Raw genomic sequence first — 22,565 nt, forward strand, 5'->3', positions numbered from 1 at the left:
TTTTTTTTTGGTGAAGACAGGGTCTCACTCTGTCACCCAGGCTGGAGAGCAATGGCATGATCACAGCTCACTGTAGCTTCAGCCTCTCAAACTCAACCCTCTCACCTCAGCCTCCCAAGTATCTGGGACCACAGGTGTGCACCACCATGCCCAGATAACATTTTAAAAATTTTTTTATAGAGGCAGTCTCCCTATGTTCCCTAGGCTGATCTGGAAACTTCTGGCCTCAAGAAATCCTCTTCCCTTGCTCTCCCAAGGAGTTGAGATTGCAGGTGTAAGCCATGGCGCCTGGCCACTGAACTGGTTATGGGTTATCAGCATGTACTTCAAGTGATATGAGTACAAAACTATAAGACACAGAACATTTTTTTCTATGTTAGCATAAGAAGTGAGTTCTTATCTACTGAGTTACTAATACATGAAAAGGCAATTATTCTCATACAACATGTTTCCTCAAAATGAGGAAAGTAACACTTAAGGAAAAAAAATCCCTATCCATCCAAATGAAATAAGTGCTAGAAAAAAGTTAAAAAGGTACACTGAGGATGCACGTGGTTAAACAGCAAACACTCGCCATTGTGAACTTTCATACCCCATAGGAACATTTATTTGCTACAGAGGAAGGGAATGCCTCCTAAACAAGGTTATTTTATTTGTTAATACGGCACAGAAGCAAAAGGACGTCTAGAAAGTACCGCTCTCTTCTTGAAGACTAATAGGTTAGTTTCTCTAGGCACAGCAAGCAGCGGAAGTTAGATTTGGTGAGGTGTGCTGCGGGATTCATGACGCCTACAAGGTACATACATTACCTCAGAAGTTCAACTTTCTGCTGCATCTCACTGCACGTGATCTGCAAGTCATGCATCATTGCCTTCAGCTCTTCCTCCTTTTCTCCTTGAGAAAGTACATCTTTTCGCTTAACTAAAGTAGTGACTCTCTCCTTCAACTTCCTAGTCAGCTCCTGTAGCTTTGTTTTCTCCAGTTCTAATTCTGCTATTGTGGCCTGATGCTGAAAATGTCTGTCTTGAAAACTTGGGAAAGTAGTATCTTCCTCCAGTATAACTTGATTCTGTACTCTTGGCCTTTCTTGATGTGTCTGAATTGTTCTGTGTAACCAGTCAATTTCATGTGCTTTTACTTTTTCCAAGAGCTGTTTATTTCCCTGCTCAAGGTACTGGTTTTCTTGCTTACTTTCTTCTATGACATGATGTACCCTCCTAACCCTGGGCACACACTCTTCCAGTGTCTGATTGAGCTCAAGTGTATTTCTATCAGGTTCGACTTCCAGGTTCTCTAAACTGGCTTCCCATAAGCAGCCATCACACTGCTGGACCACGCTTTCCTGCAGCTTCTCAATTTTTCCTTGAAGTCTCAAAACCAGAACATTCAGCTCCTCATTTTCTATTCTGACCTCATCATAACTCTTTTCCAGGCTAAGGAATGTTTCCGTCACTTCCTCCATTTTCTTCAGCTCATCCTGCAACCTGAAAACCTCTGCAGTGAGTTCTTTATTATTTTCCAGTGCCTCATCGAAGCGTGTCTCCATCACTCTCAGCTCTTCCTGAAGGCAGTCATTTTCTCGGCTCGCATCTTCATACAACAGCTTATACTTGGGAGAAGCCTCAGGGATTCTCTCAAGCATCTTCAGTTTCTTTTTTAGCACAGAAACATCAAAAAGTAGGTCCTGTTTCTTTTCAGAAGCTCGATCACAGTCTGCGCATAACATAATCAGCTGTTCCTGAAGCTGACTAATCTGATTCTTCAGCTCCCAGGATTCGGTCCTGGTCTCTTCACTGTTTTCAAGCTCGGAAAAACCCTCTACCGAAGCTTCAGACTCCTCTAGTTTGACTCCCTGTCTCTGAACAGAGCTTGTCCCTGTACTTCCCAGGTCCGGGACCTCATCATCTCCCAGGTCACTTAGGACACACCGCCTGCTCACACCTTCTACTTGCTTCATTTGGTTTTGCTGTAAAAACGGCTCTGTTTGTTCCACAGTATTTCCAAAAAACTCAGTAGTTGGCTCACCTAAACAGGAAGACATGACTACCCCTGGCTCCAGCTTTTGCAGCCTCTGCTGCAATCTGGAAATTTCAGTAGCCATTTTCACATTTTCCTTCACTGCTCGTTCATGAGCTCTCTGCAGGCTTAAGAGGACATCTCCATTTTCTTCCAACAGCTGCTCCCCTTGCTGAAGCAGGGACAGGGCTCCATCTCCTTCCACCTCCTCCTCTCCTATCACCTGGCAACCGCTCTGAAGTGTGGAGAGAGGAGATGCTGCTTGCTGCATTTCCTTTATTTTACTCTGAAGTCTGGAGATTTCTGTGCTCATCTCAGCTCTTTCTCGATCTGCTTTCTCACAGGTTGCTTTGTGAATGTTCTCCATGGCCAGAAGCTTGGACATCATTTCCTGCCTTTCCTGGTCATGTTCCATTTCTAGTCTTTCCAGCCGCTGGCTAGCCAGCTGCTCCGAGGCCCCTGCCTGGCAAAGGACCTCCTCATGCTCCCTCAGTTCTCTTTCGTGACTGCTCTTCAGCTCGAGTACCTTGTCAGACAGCAGGCTTTGCTGGGTTTCAGATACATTTCTTAGGTCTTCCAGGTCTTGGAGTAGCTTCTCTCTCTCGATGACCATGCTGTTCAGATGTTCTTTGTAAGTTTTCTCCAGCATCTCCCTCTCCTGGGTCAGGACCAGAGAAGTTGCTTTCTCTCTCTTAAGAGTCTCTTTCAGCAGCTCCTGGGCTTCTGCACACTCCTGGGTGAGCTCGTCCTTCTCAAACTCCCACTGGGATTTCTCCTCGCGCTGCTGTTCCTGGAGGTCCTTCAGCTCTTGGCGGTAGCGCCCCTCCAGGCTTTGCAGAGCGCTTTCACACCTCTCAGTAACTTTCTGACAATCAGACTGAAATTGGGCTTCTATCTGAGAGGTTCTTCTATTACACTCTGTTTCCATTTTTTCCCTAAATGTAGTCAACATACAGCATTATTGAAACTGCCAACTCCAGAAGCAAACAAAAATCATTTTCCCATGCACTGAGAAAGCTGCTAAGCAGACAACTGAAATACTCCCTAAAAATGGTCTTAACTTATATGATTTCTTTATACTGGAAAGGGATCTCATTTCTGAAAGCTAAGACTGGCACTCATAATTCACTTAAAAGACTTGCCTCTCTTTGGAGTTAGGGGAAAATCTTAGAAACTAATTTCTCTGGCATACTCCTGGATGTATTTGTTTATGGATTTTTAAACCAAAGACTTAAATGACCAAATGCACATTAATCTAATCCCTAACTTGGGAAATATATACCATTCCTTCATTTTAATTAAGCATGCATTATAGGATATCAGTCACATAAACCACACATATTAACAAATTCATTCTGCCTTTGCTTCTTATTTAACCAAGTAGCACCAAGTCAATCAGGGTGTGACGAAATGAAGCCCTGGGATTTCACATGAGGAAGGTAGGCACAAAGTGCTGTTTCTTAACTCTGGGACGAAATGTAATCTTGCCTGGAATCCAGTTTATTAATAGCTTTTCTCAGAAAGCAATAGGATTGAGCTAGGAAGGAACCACTTTTGAGATAATCTTATCCTCCTCTTGAGCCTTGTAAGGTATAATAAATCCTAATACGAGGAATACTTTCCTCTTTTACAAACATAATGAAACAAAAACAGCTCCAGTCAACCCAAGGTAGGCTCACATCAAAACAGTAGCAAAAACAGTCAAAAATATTTCAAAGAATCTCATCAATGGGCTACTACTATGCCTTCTAATTTCTCCAGGCCTCTTAAGCAACTGGCACTTCTAATGCCCCAAGAGATGGCACCCCAGGCAGCTCCATTTCCCCTCACTTCTTACCTTCCCTCCTGAAGCTCCCTTTGGTGCTTTTCCAAGAGCTCTTTTCTCAACTCCTCTTTCTCAAGAGTGTGCCTCTCCCCCAGGCTTGTTAGCTGCTCCTGGTGAAACCGCTCTAGTTCCTGAGTCAAGCCTCTCACCTTCTCTTCCGTCCAGGCGCTACTCTGAAGGGCTTCCCTCTCCCGCTCAAAGCTGGCCTGCGCCTGCGCCAGTCTAGCCTTGAGCTCCAGCTCATGTTCCAGCCTCAGCGTCTCCTGCAGGTGAGCCTTTTCCTCCTCAAGCTTCACTTGCAGCTGTTTTTTCTCCTCCTCATGCCTGCAGATGGCCTCATGATGTGCCTCCTTGAGCACCTCAGCCTGCCCCTGAAGTTCAGCAATTTCATTTTTAAGGTCACTTATTTGTTTTTCCAAGGTGTGCATTTCGTTCTCATGCCTTTGCTTCATGTTTTCCTGTGCCTTCTTGCAGCTGACCACGGTTTCATCCAGCTGCTTTTCATAATGGCGCATCTGAAAGCAGAGAGTGACACCACCACCAGATTACTCAGCTCAGGGCCACTGGAAGGGAGGTAATGAAGCAGCAAGTACTTTTTTTCCCCCTACAAGACATTTCTCAGTTTCCCCATCTTGTTTTAAAGTAACCGAATTTAACACTTTAAACAAGATATTTAATTTAAGCATGGTTTACATATCTCTTTTAACTGACTGAATTTTATTAGTCTCTGAACAACTCTATTAAAGAACTGAGCAGCCATTACATACAGATACCCACTGTCTTCCCATGCATCCTTTCCAACTGTAAACTTGAGTCTTGAAACATAAAAATTTTTTGAGATAGGTTCTTACTCTGTCACCCAAGCCGGAGTGCAGTGGCAAGATTATGGCTCACTGCAACCTCCACCTCCCGGGCTTGAGCAATCCCCCACCTCTGCCTCCTGAGTAACTAGAACTACAGGCACACACCACCATGCCCTGCTATTTTTTTTTTTTTTTTTTTTTGTATTTTTTTGTAGAGATGGGGTCTCGCCATGTTGCCCAGACTGGTCCTGAACTCCTAGGCGCAAGTGATCTGCCCGCCGCGGCCTCCCAAAGTGTTGAGATTACAGGCATGAGCCTCTGTGCCCTGCTGGATCTTAAAATATTTAATTAAATTCAAACATTTATTGAACACCTATCAGGTACTTGAAGGCCTCAGAACACAACGTTGGGTAAGACGTGGTCCCTGCCATCCAGGAGAAACCAGTCTAGACATGGATATGACAACTATCAGTACAGTAGGAGGCAGAAAATAAAAGGTATAGAAAAAAGAGCTACCATACAACCCAGGGATTCGAAGGAGGGAAAAATCACATTTTTGTTGGGGAAACTCAAGAACGGCTTCATGCAACAGGCAGCATTAGCTATAAACCCTGAAGGGTAAGTAGACTTTCAAGAGGCAGAAAGAAACTAATATCAGCATAGTTTGTAATAGCACAACCAAAGAGGACACAGTTTGATGGACAACTGGGAACTGTAGCTGGGGGAGAAGGTCACTCAAAAGAATGGTGTCAGAGAAGACTGGAAACGTAAGTTGAAGCCTCCTGGTGAAGAGTTTAGAGGCCAAGGTTCAGAACTTGTACCAAATTTAGTAGGTAATGCAACATGAAAGGGCTTTTTTTAGTTTCATTGAGATTTTTTTTAGAAATAAATTGGAGGTAATATAATGGCTTTCAAACTTCACATTCCATGATTGCCAGGGCTGAAGATACACTTCGGAGAAACTCTCTCTCCAGAAAAAATCAACCTACAAAACTATCCTGAGGATGTGGGTTCCCAGCATAAAATATGCTGCTCTGTGAGAAAAAAGAACTGGAAACGCTCTCCACACATAAGGTTGTCAGAGCCAAAAGAAATTAGAGAAGTGGATTGGTGGGAAGGACTTACTTTATCTTCGAGCTCCAGTTTGAGGCAACATATGTCCCTGTGATGTTGTTCTTTCATCTGTTCAATGACCAGCTCTGCCTCAATGCTCATATTCAATGGGTTGCATTCTTCAGAACCGCGCCCTGAAAACACATGAGACGCATTGATCCTGTGGCAGGTTCTTTCAGTAACACAATGTGGCATCTGAGGAGACATCCGATTTAACTAACGAACAATTTCCAGCCTCAATTGCCACAGAATTCATCATGTACAGGCAGTGGATGAAACCTTAATAGAATCCATCTCTTTGAACAGTAGGTGGTGGTGGTGGTGGAAATTCTTGCTTAAAGGTGACTACCTCCCAAAGAAAATGCTGCAAACTGAGGTAATAGCATGAGGTAGTTTGGTCAAACCAACCGGACTCCTACCCATCCAGCAAATACTGAATGACGATGTGGCAGGAAAACGAATGGCCAGCCTGCTTGTTGCTGTGCCTTGAGGAGTTACCTTCATGGGTCACGCTATCTACAACCCATCACTCCACATTACAGAAGACTGGCTATTTCCTATGAATCTCCTGGAGTGTGGGTAGATCCCCATTTTAAATTATCAGCTAAATTAAAAATATATATATAGGGCATAGGTTAGGAACCAGGATAGGGGTGTTGTGGGCAGAAATTCTCAACTCACGCATGAGCTCATCTCTGCAACTGCCCATGATGATGACTGAGAGTAACACTGAAAATATAAAGCATAAGTTGGGGGCTGAACTCATACATAGATGCAAAGATTATGTCTAATCTCTTAAGGCAATGGGACCCAAAATAGCTTTGTTTGTGGGGCTACACAGGCAGGTGGGAGAAAGGGACTTTTCTTGGGTACAGGTCTAGCAGCTGAGATTGGCAGTCTTGCTTTGAGCCTTCTCTTCATATTTGATGGCATATTCCCAACTGAGAAGTAACACCCAGGGTGTGAGCCACACCACGATCATACAGCTGCTTGTCCCCATGAGGAACAACCCCAACACTTGGCCATCTATGCAAAAGTCCATAACAGCTGCCGAGATATATCATATTGTGAGATCCTCAGGCTAGAATGAGCTAAGAATCAGGAGGTCTTAAGGCCTCTTTGTCTCCTCCCTCCCCAGTCTGTTAATTATTCTACAGTAACAGGAGGAATTAACAACCTGTGTAAGAACAACACTCCTATCCCTAGTAGCACTGAAGAAAGTTATAACAGAATAACTGATTATGGGCGCTCTCTGAAATCTAAATTCAACACACCAAGAAAAAAGGCAGGCTATCAGGAGAGAGGAAAGGCGCTCATAGTTAACATGGGAAGCTCCCAAACTCTGCCTTCCAAACTTGCCACTCAAAATCTTCCTCAAAGGCACAGGAGGCCAGCCCTTATTTACCTTCTTTGTTCTGCTGAGGCAATACAGACATTCAACACAGCCAACATAAGAAAACCAGCTATGGATTCTGTAGTTTCTGGCTGGCCTGCTCTCTAAAACCATCTTTATACCAGTTAGGCGCGCTCTTTGAAGGGGAGAGCAAGAGCTCAGTGTCTGGATTCTAATACTCCCAAGGCTTAGATTCCCAGATTTTCAGCCAGTTTTTTGTTTTGTTAAACAAAGCAAATACCCTAGTGGTTTGATTCTTCCATTCCTTTGTTGACGCGTAACAAAATCAGATGGAAGTGTTCTCATAAAAACTTCAAGGACAAATGAAAAACCAGACCACGAGTTATTTAAGAGTATGGCCAAAGTGTTGCATTATTATACTGAACCATGGTTCTAAAAGCAAAGGTAAAGGCTTTATCTAAAACCTGTCTGAATGTGTTTACCCTGGTTGGGCTCAATGCCACCGCTGTTAGCATCAAGTTCTTCTGACAGTGAGTTCTTCAAGGGAAGCCTGAGCACTCTGCCTTGCGCACGATATTCTTCCAGCTCAGACTGGAGTTCATCTACTTGGTCTTGTAATACCTGGGGTTTAAAAACCAACACAGGTCTCACATGTGACACCAAAAGCACAAGCAACAAAAAAAAGGATAAATTGGACATCATCAAAACAAAATCTTTTGTGCTTAAAAGGACACCATCAGGAAAGTAAAAATGTTTTGCAAAGTATCTATCTGATAAGGGACTTGTAACTAGAATACATAAAGGCTATTACAACTCAATAATAAGACAATTTTTAAAATGGGCAAATTATTTGAATATTTCTCTAATGAAAATATACAGATGACTAATAAATACATGTAAAAGATACTCAATATCAGTACCTATCAGGGAAAAACAAAGCCACAATGAGATAGCATTTCACACCCACTAGGGTGGCAAGAATCAAAAAGGCTTACAATAACTACTGTTGGTGAAGAAGTGGAGAAATTGGAACTATCATACTAGTGAGAATATAAAATAGTGCAACCACTTTGGAAGAAGTTTAGCAGTTCCTCAAAAGGTTAAACGTAGGGTTACCATATAACCTAGGTGTATGCCCACACAAAAACTTGCACACAAATTTTCATAGCTACGTTATTCATAATAGCCAAAAGCCCCCAAATGTCCATTAACTGGTGAATGGAAAAACAAAATGTGGTCTCTCTACACAATGGAATATTATTCAAGAAATGAACTGATACATGCTACAACATGAACTTTAAAAACATTATGCTAAATGAAGGAAGTCAGTCACAAAGGGCTATTACAAGATTCCATTTATATGAAATGTATAGAATAGGCAAATCTGTAGAAAGAGTAGATTAGTAGTTGCCTAGGGCTGGGGACATGGGAGAGATTATGGCTAAGTGGAGGAGGTGTTTCTTCCTGGGGTGATGAAAATGTTCTAAAATTGAACGCAGTGATGTTTACACAATTCTGTCAATACAATAAAAGACTGAATTTATACCTTGAATGGGTAAAACATATAGCGTATAAAGCTGTTAAGAAAACAAGTGGATGAGGCTGGGCACGGTGGCTCACACCTGAATCCCAGCCCTTTGGGAGGCAAATCACTTGAGGTCGGGAGTTCAAGACCAGCGGGGCCAACATAGTGAAACCTGTCTCTACTAAAAAAAAAAAAACAAAAATTATCCAGGTGTTGTGGTGGGCACCTGTAATCCTAACTACTCAGGGAACTGAGGCAAGAGAATCACTTGAATCCAGGAGGTAGAGGCTGCAGTGAGCCAACATCGAGCCACTGCACTCCAGCCTGGGTGACACAGCAAGATTCTGTCTCAAAAGAAAGAAAATAAGTAGATGAACTGGGGGAATTTCTGAAGGTAGAGCTGACAAATTTTACTGATGAATTCATTAAATTTAAAGACATTTAGAAAATACCTTTGTTTGATTGGAACCATCAGCAGTTTAATTATGAAAGCAGTAGAAATGTTTCTTTTCTTAAACATGCACGTGTATTTCCTGAAAAGGAGGGCTGCAAGTAACTTCATATTATAATTGTTTTCCTCATCTCTGCATAATTAAAATTTTTATTGTAGCAGTTGGAACTCAGTTATATTTGTCGTCTTATTAAAATGAACACGTGTTTCTGGTTTAAGAAAAAAATTCAAATTCCTAACTTTAGGGGAATTTTTTTTAAGTCAAAGATTCTTGTTATTTGTAAAAATGTTTGTGTCTCTCCTGGCAGAAATTGGGAATGGTTTACTAGCTAAGACTTGAGTGGTTTCTGCTTCATTTGCATTTTATAAATAAATGGAGTAAGGAATGTATTCAGAAAAAAAAAAAAAAAAAAAACACAGGACAAACCCAAATCACATCAGATTAGGTCTGCAACAATCAATCAGGAAAGGCTAATTTTTGAATAAGCACATCACCATGCCCACATATTCCTCCATTTGGAGTAAAACCACATTTTCCCCTCAGCACCAGCAATTTCTGACATAGATGAAGCAGACTTAAATGCAGTTTGCATAATTTCCTATAGTTCCGGATATTGAATAATAATGTTAATAGCTAACATTTATGTAAAGGCTTACTCTATCCTTGGTTCTGTTCTAAGCACTTTACATACACTCACGGAATTTTCACTACAACCTTTTGTGGTGGGTGCTTTTATTTTTACCATTTTATGCATGAGGAATGGAAGCGCCCACAGATTAAGTGACTCGCTTAGGGTCACAGAGCTAGGGAACGGCAAAGCTAGGATCTGAACCCAGGCACTCCCGCACTTACTCAGTGTTCTCTGTCTACCTACCCTGCACTGCTGCTCATACTCATTTCTTATCTGTGTCAGTCTCTCCTCTTGCAGGAAGAACTCAGCACTGCTGGGATCGAGGTCACCAAACTAGAAGAGAAAAGGGCAAAGCTGTCATTCTTCCCGAGTGCCCTTCTTTGACCCAGCACAGCAAAGGCCCAGTTTCTGGTATTCACCCAGTCTCTTGAGTATGACAGGCATGTGACATTTAAGCACAAACACCACCAACTGAGTGATGGGGAGAATACACTGAGTGATGTGTTCAACGAAGGCAGGGATCATTTCTCCGTGGCAGGCAATGTTCTCCTTCATAACCAACTTAGTAAATTATATCCCCGCAAAAGTTAGAGCTCCCTTTAGTTACTCCAGTAATTCCCTAACAAAAGTGTTCTGGTGGCATTGTTTCTGTTCTTTTGAATAAATAAACTACATAAAGTAGGCTGCCTATCAGGAAATTAGATTTGAACAGATTTACCTTTTCTGCTAACACATTTTCCAAATTTCGCTGAAGTTTGTTCGTCAGATTCTCATATTCTGCCAACTTCTCTGCATTTTCCAGAAGCTCATTTTCCAGACGACTGTTTTCCTGAACAAGCATGGGGAAATTTAATGTGGCACAGATTAAGAAATTAGCAAACTGTGGTACCATGTTATATATAGCATAAATCAGTACTGTAAAGATGTTTATCCATCTTAAAAGTTGTAGACTAAAGGAGGCAAAAGTAAATATAAAAGGTTCATATCTATTTTTTTTTCCCATTTATTTATTTTATTGCATTTTAGGTTTTGGGGTACATGTGAAGAACATTATAACAAAAAAAGTTTGCCTTTTTGTTTCCGATCATATAGGACTGTACTGTCCAAAAGAGGCAGCTGCCCGTAGCCACACTGGGTACTAAGCCCCCAAAGTGTGTCTAGTACAGACTGTAAAAGCCCCAAAATGTAAAATAGCTCAGTAATAATTTTTGTATACTGATGTGTCAAAGTGATAATCTTTTTGAGATACTGGATTAAACAAGATGATTTGAAATTAGTTTCACCTGTTTCTTTTCACCTTTCAATGTGGCTACTTACAAACAAATTACATGTGTGGGTTGCATTATGTATCTATTGGACAGCATTGCCGTAGAATATAAAAATATTCTCAATAGACAGTATTGACAAATGAAAGAAAATGATTACAAATACCTTGTTCAGCTGCCAGCAAAAGAGAACTCAGAAAAAGTATAACAAGTAGAGTAACTCTAAAATAAATTTATTGATATGATTTGGTTTTCATTTAACTTATAAATTTATTTTGGTTTAAAGATGGCAAAACTGCACATATAAATTGCTCATGATTTGTATATGTTTATGTTATAATAAAGTAACACAGCAACTAAAACCCACAAAAGTTTTCTTAATTTAAAAGGATCTGTATATGTAATATTCTCAAGAAAGATTTCCAACCACATTTGCTAAAATACACACACACACACATGCGTGCGCCATTTGACATTTTTCTTTTCCAGTGTTAAAGACTGATTGGAAGAACACCATTTTCAAAGTACATTTTGCCAAAAAAAAACAAAGCCAGTATATTTTTACTATATTCTAGTTCATACCCTCATACACCAACGTAAGTAAAAAATAATGTACCTGGAGCATTTGAAAAACACTACCTTCCCCTAAAATGCCAATTTTATAACATTAATCTTTCGAAGTACATCTAAATGTAGAGGCTAGAACAACATGGAGTAATCCCCTTGTATCAGGCAGTGTAGTTTACTTGCTGCTCTGGAGATTGACAAATCAGATACTGTGATTATCTTGGGGAGGGAGGTGGATGTGGATACAACTCTATATGACCAAATGGGAAATGTGCTATCTCTTGGCAAGAAAAAAGTAAATGTAATGGGAATGAAAAAGTAATTTGGACTGCAGTGTTGGGGAAAGCAGTGAAGGAGTATAAATGTGCTCTGCCCTCTGGGGCATGGACAGAGCTGAGGTAGGTGCAGTGGGGTCGGGGAGGGCATGGCACTGGGACTTGCTGGCAGGAGCTCAAGTTTGAAAGGTATGAAGACCTAATTAAACTCCAGAGCTTCTGTACAGCAAAAGAAACAATCATTAGAGTTAACCGGCAACCAACAGAATGGGAAAGAAAGTTTGCAATCTACCCATCTGACAAAGAGGTAATATCCAGAATCTACAAAGAACTAAAACAGATTTACAAGAAAAAAACAAACCCTTCCAAAAGTGGGCAAAGGATATGAACAGACACTTTCCAAAAGAAGACATATATGAGGCCAACAAACATGAAAAAAATGCTCATCATCACTGGTCATTAGAGAAATCCAAATCAAAACGGCATTGAGATACCACCTCACACCAGTTAGAATGGCAATCACTAAAAAATCTGGAGACAACAGATGCTGGAGAGGATGTGGAGAAATAGGAACACTTTTACACTGTTGGTGGGAGTGTAAATTAGTTCAACCATTGTGGAAGACAGTGTGGCACTTCCTCAAGGACCCAGAAATAGAAATTCCATTTGACCCAGCAATCCCATTACTGGGTATATACCCAAAGGATTATAAATCACTCTATTATAAAGACACATGCACATGTATGTTCATAGTGGCACTATTTACAATAGCAAAGACCTGGAGCCAACTCAAATGCCCATCAACGATAGACTGGACAAGGAAAATGTGGCAAATATACACCAGGGAATACTATGCAGCCATTAAAAAATGATGAGTTTGTATCCTTTGTAGGGACATGGATGAATTTGGAAACCATCATTCTCAGCAAACTGACACAAGAACAGAAAATCAAACACTGCATGTTCTCACTGATAGGTGGGTGTTGAACAATGAAAACACATGGACACAGGGAGGGGGGCATCACACACTGGGGTCTGTTGGGGGGGAAGAGGGGAGGGACAGTGGGGGGTAAGGAGGTCGGGGAGGGATAACATGGGAGAAATGACAGATGCAAGCGACGGGGGGATGGAGGCAGCAAACCGCATTGCCATGTGTATACCTATGCAACAATCCTGCATGATCTACACATGTACCCCAGAACCTAAAGCACAGTTAAAAAAAAAGAAAAAAAAAAGGTATGAGGATGAGCTCCCTTTCAGGAGCCTGGACTGCTAACACATTGTTTTTGTTGTTGTTTTCCGCAAAGGGTGGTAACTGCACGACTGTAACTGATCTTTAGTTAGGTAACTGGTAGCCATATGGAGGTGGGAGAGATGGAAGAAAGAACTGATCAGGATACACGTTAATTAACTGAGATATCATAATCAATTCTGAACCTAATCCGAGGCTGGAGAAATGCAGAGGAAGGAGATAAATCTGAAAGTCACGTCGAAGCATCAACATAACTTACAGACTGATAAGTAACAATGAGGGGAGATGACGAGGAATTTTAGCTTCTGAGACTTACACCTCATGGTGTTGATATTGATTAGGGAGAAATTCACGAGAGGAAACAGATGGCTACGGAGTGAAAACTAGCTCAGTTTTTGATGTGAAGAGTTTCAAGAACCTTTCACAACAGCAGTAACAGCAAACATTTCTTACACACTTACTACTTTTCAGATACTGGATGTGCATCATCTCGTTTAGTCTCCACATCAGTTCTATAGGGTAGATATTATGATTGTGCCCATTTTTAACATTAGGAAACAGACTGAACAACCTGATCAAAGTTTTTCAGTAAGTGGTGGTACCCAGATGTGAACCAGGCAGCCTGACTCCAGAGCCCTTGTACCTTATTACCTGGTGTGAGTCCAGAAAAAAGAAGGACCACTTCCTTCACTGAGGCACAGGAAAGACAGGAGGATGTTTGAGAGGCAAGGTACATTTGGAGGCCGAGGTGGGAGGACTGTTTGAGGCCAGGGTTTGATACCAGCCTAGGCATCATAACAAGACCTCATTTCTACACATTTTTTTTTAAGACACAGAATCCTGCTCTGTCACCCAGGCTGGAGTACAGTGGCACGATCTCCACTCACTACAACCTCCATCTCCCAGGTCCAAGCAATTCTCCTGCCTCAGCCTCCCAAGTAGCTGGGATTACAGGTACCCACCACTACACCCAGCTAATTTTTTGTATTTTTAGTAGAGATAGGGCTTTACCATGTTGGCCAGGCTAATCTTGAACTCCTGACCTCAAGTGATCTGCCCTCCTTAGCCTCCCAAAGTGCTGGGATTGCAAAAAAAAAAATTTTTTTTTTAATTAGCTGAGCATAACATGAGCCTATAGTCCCAGCTACTTGGCAGGCTGAGGCTGCAGGATCACTTGGGCCTAGGAGTTTGAGGCTGCAATAAGCTATGATTGCACCACTATACTCCAGTCTGGGTGACAGAGTGAGACCCCATCTCAAAAGAAAAGAAAAGAAAAAGCACATTTGGAGGCCGAGAGAAACACGCATCCATGTAGCAGGAGACAAGGCCATCTGCTAAGAATGAGGGGGGCGGGCAGGCAAGGAGAGAGGGCTCTGAGGGTAAGAGCCAGGTCTGGAGTAGCTGGAAGAAACAAGGGGTCAGCCAGGTGCCAAACAGTCCTGAAGACCCAGTGCACCCGTAGCAGGAGAGAAGAACAAGATATGCTAATCAATATTGTGAGCAAACCAGGAGACTGGGTAGCCCTGCTGAAAACCAGATTCTAGCAGGGCTCTGCCAAGTCTGCGGGAAGACCCAGCTGGGCAAACTTAGAGGATTTTTGGACTGAACTCTGTGCAAACATGCCCCCTTCCAAAGCTGTAGTTTTCCACATGGTGTTCCCAGCAGGGACGCAGACCACAGAACTAATACGATGATTACCTTTAAAGAGAGGGCCAGGCGGTCCCGGATATAGTTCTCTTCTGTTTTTGCCTTTTCGATTTCCTGTTCAAGTTCTAAACGCTGCTTGCCCGCCTGCTGCAGGATCTGCTCTCTCTCTTTTCGGAGTTCATTTTTTAAGGCTGCTGTTCGCTCCTTGTACTCTTCATCCAGTTTCCTGCAAGGAAGAAAAATGACAAGCTGCCCTCACATCTTTCAGAGGTCCCAGTATCGACCCACCAAAAATGGAAACACAGAAACACTGAGATGAAAAGCACCAGAATAAAATATCTAGTGTGTCCTGCTTTCCCTTAGGGCTTGGCCACACCTAAGTCACTCCAGCAGGTGTGGCCAACAGGCTGGCCAGCAGAGTTCCCTATGCTCTGTTCTGCCCCTGCAGCTGTAGGCACCACTGCCTTGGGCCAGGGTGGTGGGTGAGGAGGGGGCCTCACCTGAGGTTGTACTCATTCCGCCGCTCTATGGCTGCATGGTGATCATCTACCTCTGAGGCCATTAAAGACTTGAGCTTCTCAGCCTTGTCCAGATCAGATCGTAGCTTCTCTTTTTCTCTGACCACTTGATCAACCCGTTCCCTAGGATCAGAAATACACTGAGTTAATGGGAAACTGTTTCTAAGCAACAAGTAGACCCAGAAAAGCTCTCATCTGGCTTGCATCAATACAGAAGTAAAACCAAGACAACCAAAACACTCCCGAAACAAAAAGCACTTCGCCCTTCCCTTCAAAAGCCTACATGTCCATCTAAGTTCTCTGTAATTTTCCTACAGTTTACGGAAATGATAAACTGTAGGAAACAAACTGATTCCTGCAGCTGAATGACAGAAGGTAAGCAACATTTGCATACAGAATAGAAGGATGTCTATCCAAGGCATCTGAATGACCTGCTGGACAAGTCAGAAAGGGAATGGGGCAGGCAAACCTTCGCCTCAACTCACAACAAATGCCGGATTTCAGCCTTAAAGCTGGCCAGAGCTGCCTGGTGAATGCTGTTCTTAGTGACCAAAAGTTCATTTTCAAGAGCCAGTGTTAATTCTGTCAAGTTGATATTTCCATCAAGGCTGAAATCCAAGGCCTAGAAATCAGAACAAGGCATAAGTTCAAAAACAAATCACTCATTCCACCCTCTGAAAGCAGAAAACATGAAGATTATACAAACTCTGAGAGTTGACAAAGATCTAGAAGTAGACAATTCCATTTCTTTAGTGATTGCCTAGAAACAGCCATCAATCTAGAACACAGTTTTCTCTAAGAAAAGCATAACATTGTTATTTGCATTAAAACAAAAAAAAAAAACTATCTTGGCCGGGTGCAGTGGCTCATGCCCATAATCCCAGCATTTTGGGAGGCCGAGGTGGGCCTATCATTTGAGGTCAGGAGTTCAAGACCAGCCTGGCCAACATGGTAAAACCCTGTCTCTACAAAAAATACAAAAATTAGCTGGACATGGTGGTGAGTGCCTATAGTCCCAGCTACTCGGGAGGCTAAGGCAAGAGAATTGCTTGATCCTGGGAGGTAGAGGTTGCAGTGAGCTGAGATCATGCCATTGAGACTCCGTCTCAAAAACAAAAACAAAAAAACGCACCAAATCTAATGGCACTGGAAATAAACACAATAGTAAGAGTATTTCTCATGTCAATAATTTGGGGGTTAAACACACAGAAAGTACTTAACAGGCTCCCGGTTAAAAGGGCTAAAAAAAGTTACCTCTTATCTTTGAGACCGGGTGAACAGAAGAACCATTAAGGAGAAATCAAATCGAATCACAGTTTAAAAAAAAAAATTGAAAATTTTCAACCCTTCTCTGGTTTGTCATTTTTCTCCCGTCTTAGCTGCCACACCTTCAGGATCTCCTGGCTGTTCTCAATGCCCTCTTCCTGCCAGGTGTCGAGTATTCTCTCCACAGATGCATGGCCCATCCCATCATCCAGGCAGGAGAAGACCCGAAAGCCAATGGAACTCGTCATTGCCGATGGGGTTGTGGTACGTCGTCCACTCTCATCGAAAGACTGGAAGAAGGAAGAGACCTGAGTAAGCCTAGCTTGATTCTGGGCATTTCAACAAGATATTGGTCAGTCCTGACCACAATGGGTAGAAGGCATGTTTCTCTAATTTACAGTGCTAGGAAAGAAGTCATGCAGCCTCTCTGATCTCTGTTCCCAAGTGAGTCAAGCCTACAGAGATTATCAAAACCAACTGTTTTGGTAGAGAGTTCTCTGACATAAGATGAGCTATGTCCCTAATTAACACCAGATTTCTTCTGACCCAGAGCTGACATTAAAAGGCATACTTAGTGGTCTTCCCACTGTAATTTATGGTCATTTCTCAAACCCACCTTTCCTTCCTAATGGTTAAGTCTTTCTAATTCTTTTTTTGCTTCTCTCTCTTTCCTTAGTATTCTGCTTCAGACAACAGATTAATTTATCAGACATTACTCAAATGGGTTCTAACTTTTATTCACAAAGAAAGCACTTTTGCTTATTTTTTTACCTGCATGGAAAGGTGCCTTTTCAGTTGTCTGTATGGAGTAGATGCTGATGGTGTAAGGGATTTTCCATTTTTAAACAAACCATAGAAAAAATCTTCTACACTCATTGTACCATCAGGATCAAGATTATGGAATACTTCCTCGAGCCTCTGGAAGAGAGTCACCACATATTTTAAATACTTCACTCAAAATGACACAAGGCCCAAAGTTAACTTCTGGCCAATAGGAATCAGCACCATTGTTGGTTCCAGGACTACAGAAATATAATTATGCCCCTTTATTCTCATTTTACTGACTTCCCTTTCCAGTAATGATACACCCTCCTCCTTCGCACAAACTAAAGTCCATTTCCAACATCTTCATCATCTTATGCAATCTAACATAAGACGCTTTGTCTCTTTTACTCACGCTCCTACAATAGGCAATCTTTAATGTTGTTACACATTATTTTTACAAATTAAAAAACAGTTACCTAAATAATATAAAGATACAGCTTCCCAGTGTCATAAGTCACAACAGTAGAAAGTGGATGGACATCTGTTATATCTTTTTTTTTTTGGAGACAGAGTCTTGTTCTGTTGCCCAGGCTGGAGTACAGTGACATGATCTTAGCTCACTGCAGCCTCTGCCTCCTGGGTTCAAGTGATTCTCCTGCCTCAGCCTCCTGAGTAGCTGGAACTATAGGCACACACCACCACACCCAGCTAATTTAGTAGAGATGCAGTTTCACCATGTTGGCCAGGATGGTCTCGATCTCTTGACCTTGTGATCTGCCTGCCTTGGCCTCCCAAAGTGCTGGGATTATAGGTATGAGCCACCATGCCCAGCTCTGTTACACCTTTATATTGTGGTGACCCTAAGTGATATTTTGAATTTTTGAAATTGGTATGCTAGCACAGCAGAATTTGGTTTGGGATGGACTACAATGATATGATTACAATTCAGATTTGGGGTCTGAAATCCATACCTGGGGTATGGAACATACTTGCAACAATACTGCGTGTGTTGGCGTTTTGTTTTAATGTTTTAGCACAGGAGAAACAAAGATTGGGTGAGAAGGATTTTATGTGTGTGCTACAGAAGAGTTCCAAGAGATGCAAAGCCAAGGGAGTTCTGACTAGCTATTCTGCACCTTCTGATGGTAATCAAATAGCCCTTATCCTGTAATAGGGAAGGGGAGATTGGGCTACAGCCCCATCTAGAGGCTTACCTGGGAATGGGTTGTTCCCTAGTTCACAGAGGAATGGGAAGACAAATAGAGCAACGTGAATGACTGAAGCCACAGAACAAAGAGGAAAGGCAAGGCCCCGGGAAAGGCAAAGCCCTCCTACTAGCAGTCAGATTCCTCTTTATTCTGGGGGCTAAAATGTTTCTATAGAAACATGCCTCCAACATACAAAACGGAAATCTCTTGGAGAGCTTGTTAAAATGCAGACTCCAATATAGTAAGTCCAGTGGTGGGGACTCAGATTCAGCATTTCTAACAAGCTCCCAGTTGAGACCCATGCCACTGAGCAGCAAGGAGACAGAATAAGCAACAGATTGCTCTTGTTGCATTTGAGCCTACAACTGGAGCCCTTCTAACATAGGCCTAAATTCTCTGCAAAACATTCTCAAAGTTTTAGAATTCATTTTGTAAATCTGGACTCCTGCTAGGATTTATACAGTCTCATTACTGTTGATTTCATTCTTCATGTAAGAGCTTGAGGTAATTCTTTCATCTCAAATGCTTTTTTTTCTTCCCAATTCATATCCAATAGGAAACATAAGTTTCCATTCTTGCTTTCATATTACTTCCCCTGGAGGGAACTCTGAAACAAGAAAACCATTCTAAAGAGTGGAAATGTTTGTAAAAAGCAACAATTCCTAAAAGACAATCCTCTGATCAAATCAATGAAAAGATATTTGGGGTTGCCAAGATCCCTTAACTTTTCTGGTCCTGTTCTTATCAACCAAAATAATACTTTCCTAGAGGACAAGGCTTTCAGGACCACCATACCAGAAACTACAGTCAAGTCCAGGTGTGTTGACTGAAGTTAAGGTTAAGAGTTTGGCTCTAACCTTAGATCCGCACTGCTTGACCTTGTGACATCAGCCAAATCAGTGCATAGCTTGCAGACTGCCTAAAGACCTAGTACCTGCAGAGTCCTTCCAGTTAGTTTAGATGGTGGAGTGGGCAAGTGATGAATAAAAGAGTGTGGATTCAGAAGATGTGGGTGGGCTAGGCAGAAAACAATGCCTGTTAAATAAGCAACTGGGGCACACCCTACACTTCGAGCAGGAGCTGTCTCTGGAACTGTGAGGACATTCTTATTCCCCAGGATACATGGACTAGGTCTTTGGATGGTTGGTTTACTAAAGAGTAAGTGGGAAAATAATCATAAACCCAAACACTCAAAGAGGCCCGGAAGGTGATGTCAATGAATGAGGCAAGATGAGTTTAAGACATTAGAAAGTAGCTGGTTGGGCGTGCTGACTCATGCCTGTAATCCCTGCACTTTGGGAGGCCGAGGCAGAGGGATCACCCAAGGTCGGGAGTTCAAGACCAGCCTGACCAACATGGAGAAACTCCATCTCTACTAAAAATACAAAATTCGTGAGGCATGGTGGTGCATGCCTGTAATCTCAGCTACTCGGGAGGCTGAGGCAGGAGAATTGCTTGAACCCAGGAGGAGGAAGTTGTGGTGAGCCAGGGCAACAAGAGTGAAACTCCATCTCAAAAAAAAAAAAAAGTATTGAGTTCTGGGAAACTGGACAGAGGAGTGCATGTCCTCTCTAAAGAAGTGCACGTCCCCTCTAAGTCCTCTCTAAAGGACCTCGTGTCCTCTCTAAAGGAGCGCATGTCTCTCTAAAGGAGCGCGTGTCCTCTCTAAAGGCTGCATCTTATTGCCCACAAAATGGAGCCAAATCTTTCAATTTTTAGAAAAATCTCCTGATTTTTTCCTTAATGTAGCAAAACGTTCAATTTTAACAACACTGAGCATGACAAATAAAATAGGCTTGGGGCCAGCTTTGACATTGAGCATGCTAGTGTGCGTCTCTGCCCTGTCACCGTTCTTGATTTTGGAAAGGGTTGTGCTAGTTACAGGCGTAAGATAGTGACTCCAGCTCCCCTTCATGAACACAGAGAACAGCCATGATTTCACTCTCTCTATCAAATGAGAGGTGACTAAATCTAAAATGGCTTTCAGTTGTAAAATTTTAGGATTCCAAGTTAATGAGATCATCTTGAACTTCCAGCTCCTCTGTGGTTTAGAGCTTGTAATACTAAGTACTATAGTATTTCACTATTTTTCTTTAGCAGGAAAAACACTGAGTAAAAGCTATATTCAATAAGCAATCCTCTACTTGTCCTCAGGCCAGAGGAAAGTAACTAAATGTGCTACTTTTCCTGAGCTTTGGAAACTCCACCACAGAGGAAAATGCAGCTCTCCGCAAATGGGTACAGTTTATTCCAAGAACTGGTTTTAGATAAATAATCCAAGTTTGTGCCATATTTTTTGGCAAAAACAACTCAAGATTCCGCATACTGGGCTGATTTATATTCAGGAAAATAAATTTAATTTTATGACTCATAATCACCAATGAAAAATAAATTACCACTGAGCCATTAAAAAGGTAAACAAAGAGTATATAATGATCAAATATACAAGGAAGAAGGGGAAAACAAAAAAAAAATTCTGTAAGCTAGGCTACTCGTAAGCTTTTGATGATAAATCAAAAGCTATTATTTGTTTAGAAAAATAATATCACTTATCCCCTGAGCAAGCAGAAAGCATGGTTTAAAATATCATTACAATCAAAGATTCCCAAAGCTACAACTGTAGCCCTAATCTAACTCTCTCCAATCCTTATTTTCAGCTCACTGAAAGGAGTATCTTAGAATTATTTATATTCTTATGTTTCACGGCTATTCATGCACCCGGTTCTACCAGTTCCTCTCTTAATTTTTTAGAAAACCTTATAAAGCCCAGAGTTTCACCAAAGAAGAGTTTTTTGGGGGCCCCTTCAACACTCTTCTTAGTATTTTCAAAACAACAAATCTACCCTTTTCCATTTCCCCATGACCAGAATACTGCAGTGGCTGCTGCCTGCTCTCACCCAAGGTGCTCTTCATGCCAATATGTAAAAGCAGTTTAGCTCCTCGTCAGCAAGCAAGATTTTTCTATATATTGCTCAATCTGCTTAAGAACTCAGGGATGATACTCAATGTTCTTTCCAAAAACTTAAATTGATCATTCTGGCCTTCAAAACACTCCCCCAACTCAAATCTACTGAAATCCGTGCATAATTCTTCCTCCACACGTTTCCCACATTTTATTCTGTGAATGGCGCCTCTACAAATACATCTGACATCATACTACACAGAGCTAGTGCCTGACAGTTGCACATGGGAAAATATGCGTAGCACAGTGAGCTTACAAAATCTCGTGTCAGCTCTTGTCAGTTTTTTCTTTTGTTTTCTTTTTTTTTTCCTTTGAGACAGAGTCTCACTCTGTCACCCAGGCTGGAGTGCAGTGGCATGATCTCGGCTCACTGCAACCTCCGCCTCCCAGGTTCAAGCGATTTTCCTGCCTCAGCCTCCCAAGTAGCTGGGACTACAGGCACGCACCACCATGCCCAGCTAATTTTTGTATTTTTAGTAGAGACAGGGTTTCACCATGTTGGCCAGGATGGTCTCGATCTCCTAACCTCGTGATCTGCCCGCCTCAGCCTCCCAAAGTGCTGAGATACAGGCGTGAACCATCGCGCCCAGCCAAGTTTTTCTTTTCAACAGCACAACAAGAGCCCCTCAATGACAGAATCTTCATGAATGACTTCTTAGAAAAATAAGAAAATGAAGTCTAATAAGCCGCAGAGAGCCACGCTACTGCTGTTCCTAGCCTGTGGCCAGCTACGCTTTTACCGTCATCATTATTCCTGAGTAAATTATACTATGCGGTTTACCTCTCCGTCCACATTCTGTAAACCGTACTGCTCACAGATAGAGACCAGCTTCTTCCGGTTCAGGTGACCATCACGGGTGATCCCCAAATCTTCACACACTTCTTGCAATTTCTCTTCTATCCAGTCTTGGGGAGGTGAAGATCCGCTCTGTGAAGCATTCAAGTCATCTGGGTTCCAAAACCTTAACTGGCCTGAGACAGAGGCATATGTGGCATGATTTCCAAAGGAAATACAAAAAGAGAGCGTACCTATTCTCAAAGAAAACTGTGCTTTTTGAAAATAAATATTATAAGAAAAAGACAATACATGTCAATTCCATTTTGATTTGGTTCTGAAGCTT

General features: G+C 42.0%; 1 protein-coding gene across 18 annotated transcripts in view; it reads right to left on the reverse strand.

Annotated features, from left to right (window-relative positions):
• The window catches only part of NIN (ninein), a 108,202-nt gene that overhangs the window by 33,278 nt on the left and 52,359 nt on the right, over positions 1 to 22,565 (reverse strand). For 15 of the 18 annotated variants that reach the window (XR_004258611.1, XR_004258610.1, XR_004258612.1 and 12 more), the window contains 12 exons: positions 22,226 to 22,416; positions 17,281 to 17,427; positions 16,632 to 16,799; positions 15,729 to 15,865; positions 15,226 to 15,366; positions 14,777 to 14,951; positions 10,438 to 10,548; positions 9,963 to 10,052; positions 7,594 to 7,732; positions 5,770 to 5,891; positions 3,854 to 4,356; positions 810 to 2,951 (listed from right to left, as the gene is read on the reverse strand). Coding sequence is in view for 15 of the 18 variants with exons in the window: in XM_032244568.1 (XP_032100459.1) it covers positions 810 to 2,951; positions 3,854 to 4,356; positions 5,770 to 5,891; positions 7,594 to 7,732; positions 9,963 to 10,052; positions 10,438 to 10,548; positions 14,777 to 14,951; positions 15,226 to 15,366; positions 15,729 to 15,865; positions 16,632 to 16,799; positions 17,281 to 17,427; positions 22,226 to 22,416 (4,066 nt within the window). In the remaining 3 variants the exon portion in view is untranslated. The remainder of the gene's footprint in view (positions 1 to 809; positions 2,952 to 3,853; positions 4,357 to 5,769; positions 5,892 to 7,593; positions 7,733 to 9,962; positions 10,053 to 10,437; positions 10,549 to 14,776; positions 14,952 to 15,225; positions 15,367 to 15,728; positions 15,866 to 16,631; positions 16,800 to 17,280; positions 17,428 to 22,225; positions 22,417 to 22,565) is intronic. The other 3 variants (XM_032244573.1, XM_032244575.1, XM_032244574.1) reach the window with 1 other exon arrangement.

This window comes from Sapajus apella, unplaced genomic scaffold, assembly GCF_009761245.1.
Source record: "Sapajus apella isolate SASKATOON/1434 unplaced genomic scaffold, GSC_monkey_1.0 scaffold55, whole genome shotgun sequence".
In the NCBI taxonomy this organism is placed as follows: domain Eukaryota; kingdom Metazoa; phylum Chordata; class Mammalia; order Primates; family Cebidae; genus Sapajus; species Sapajus apella.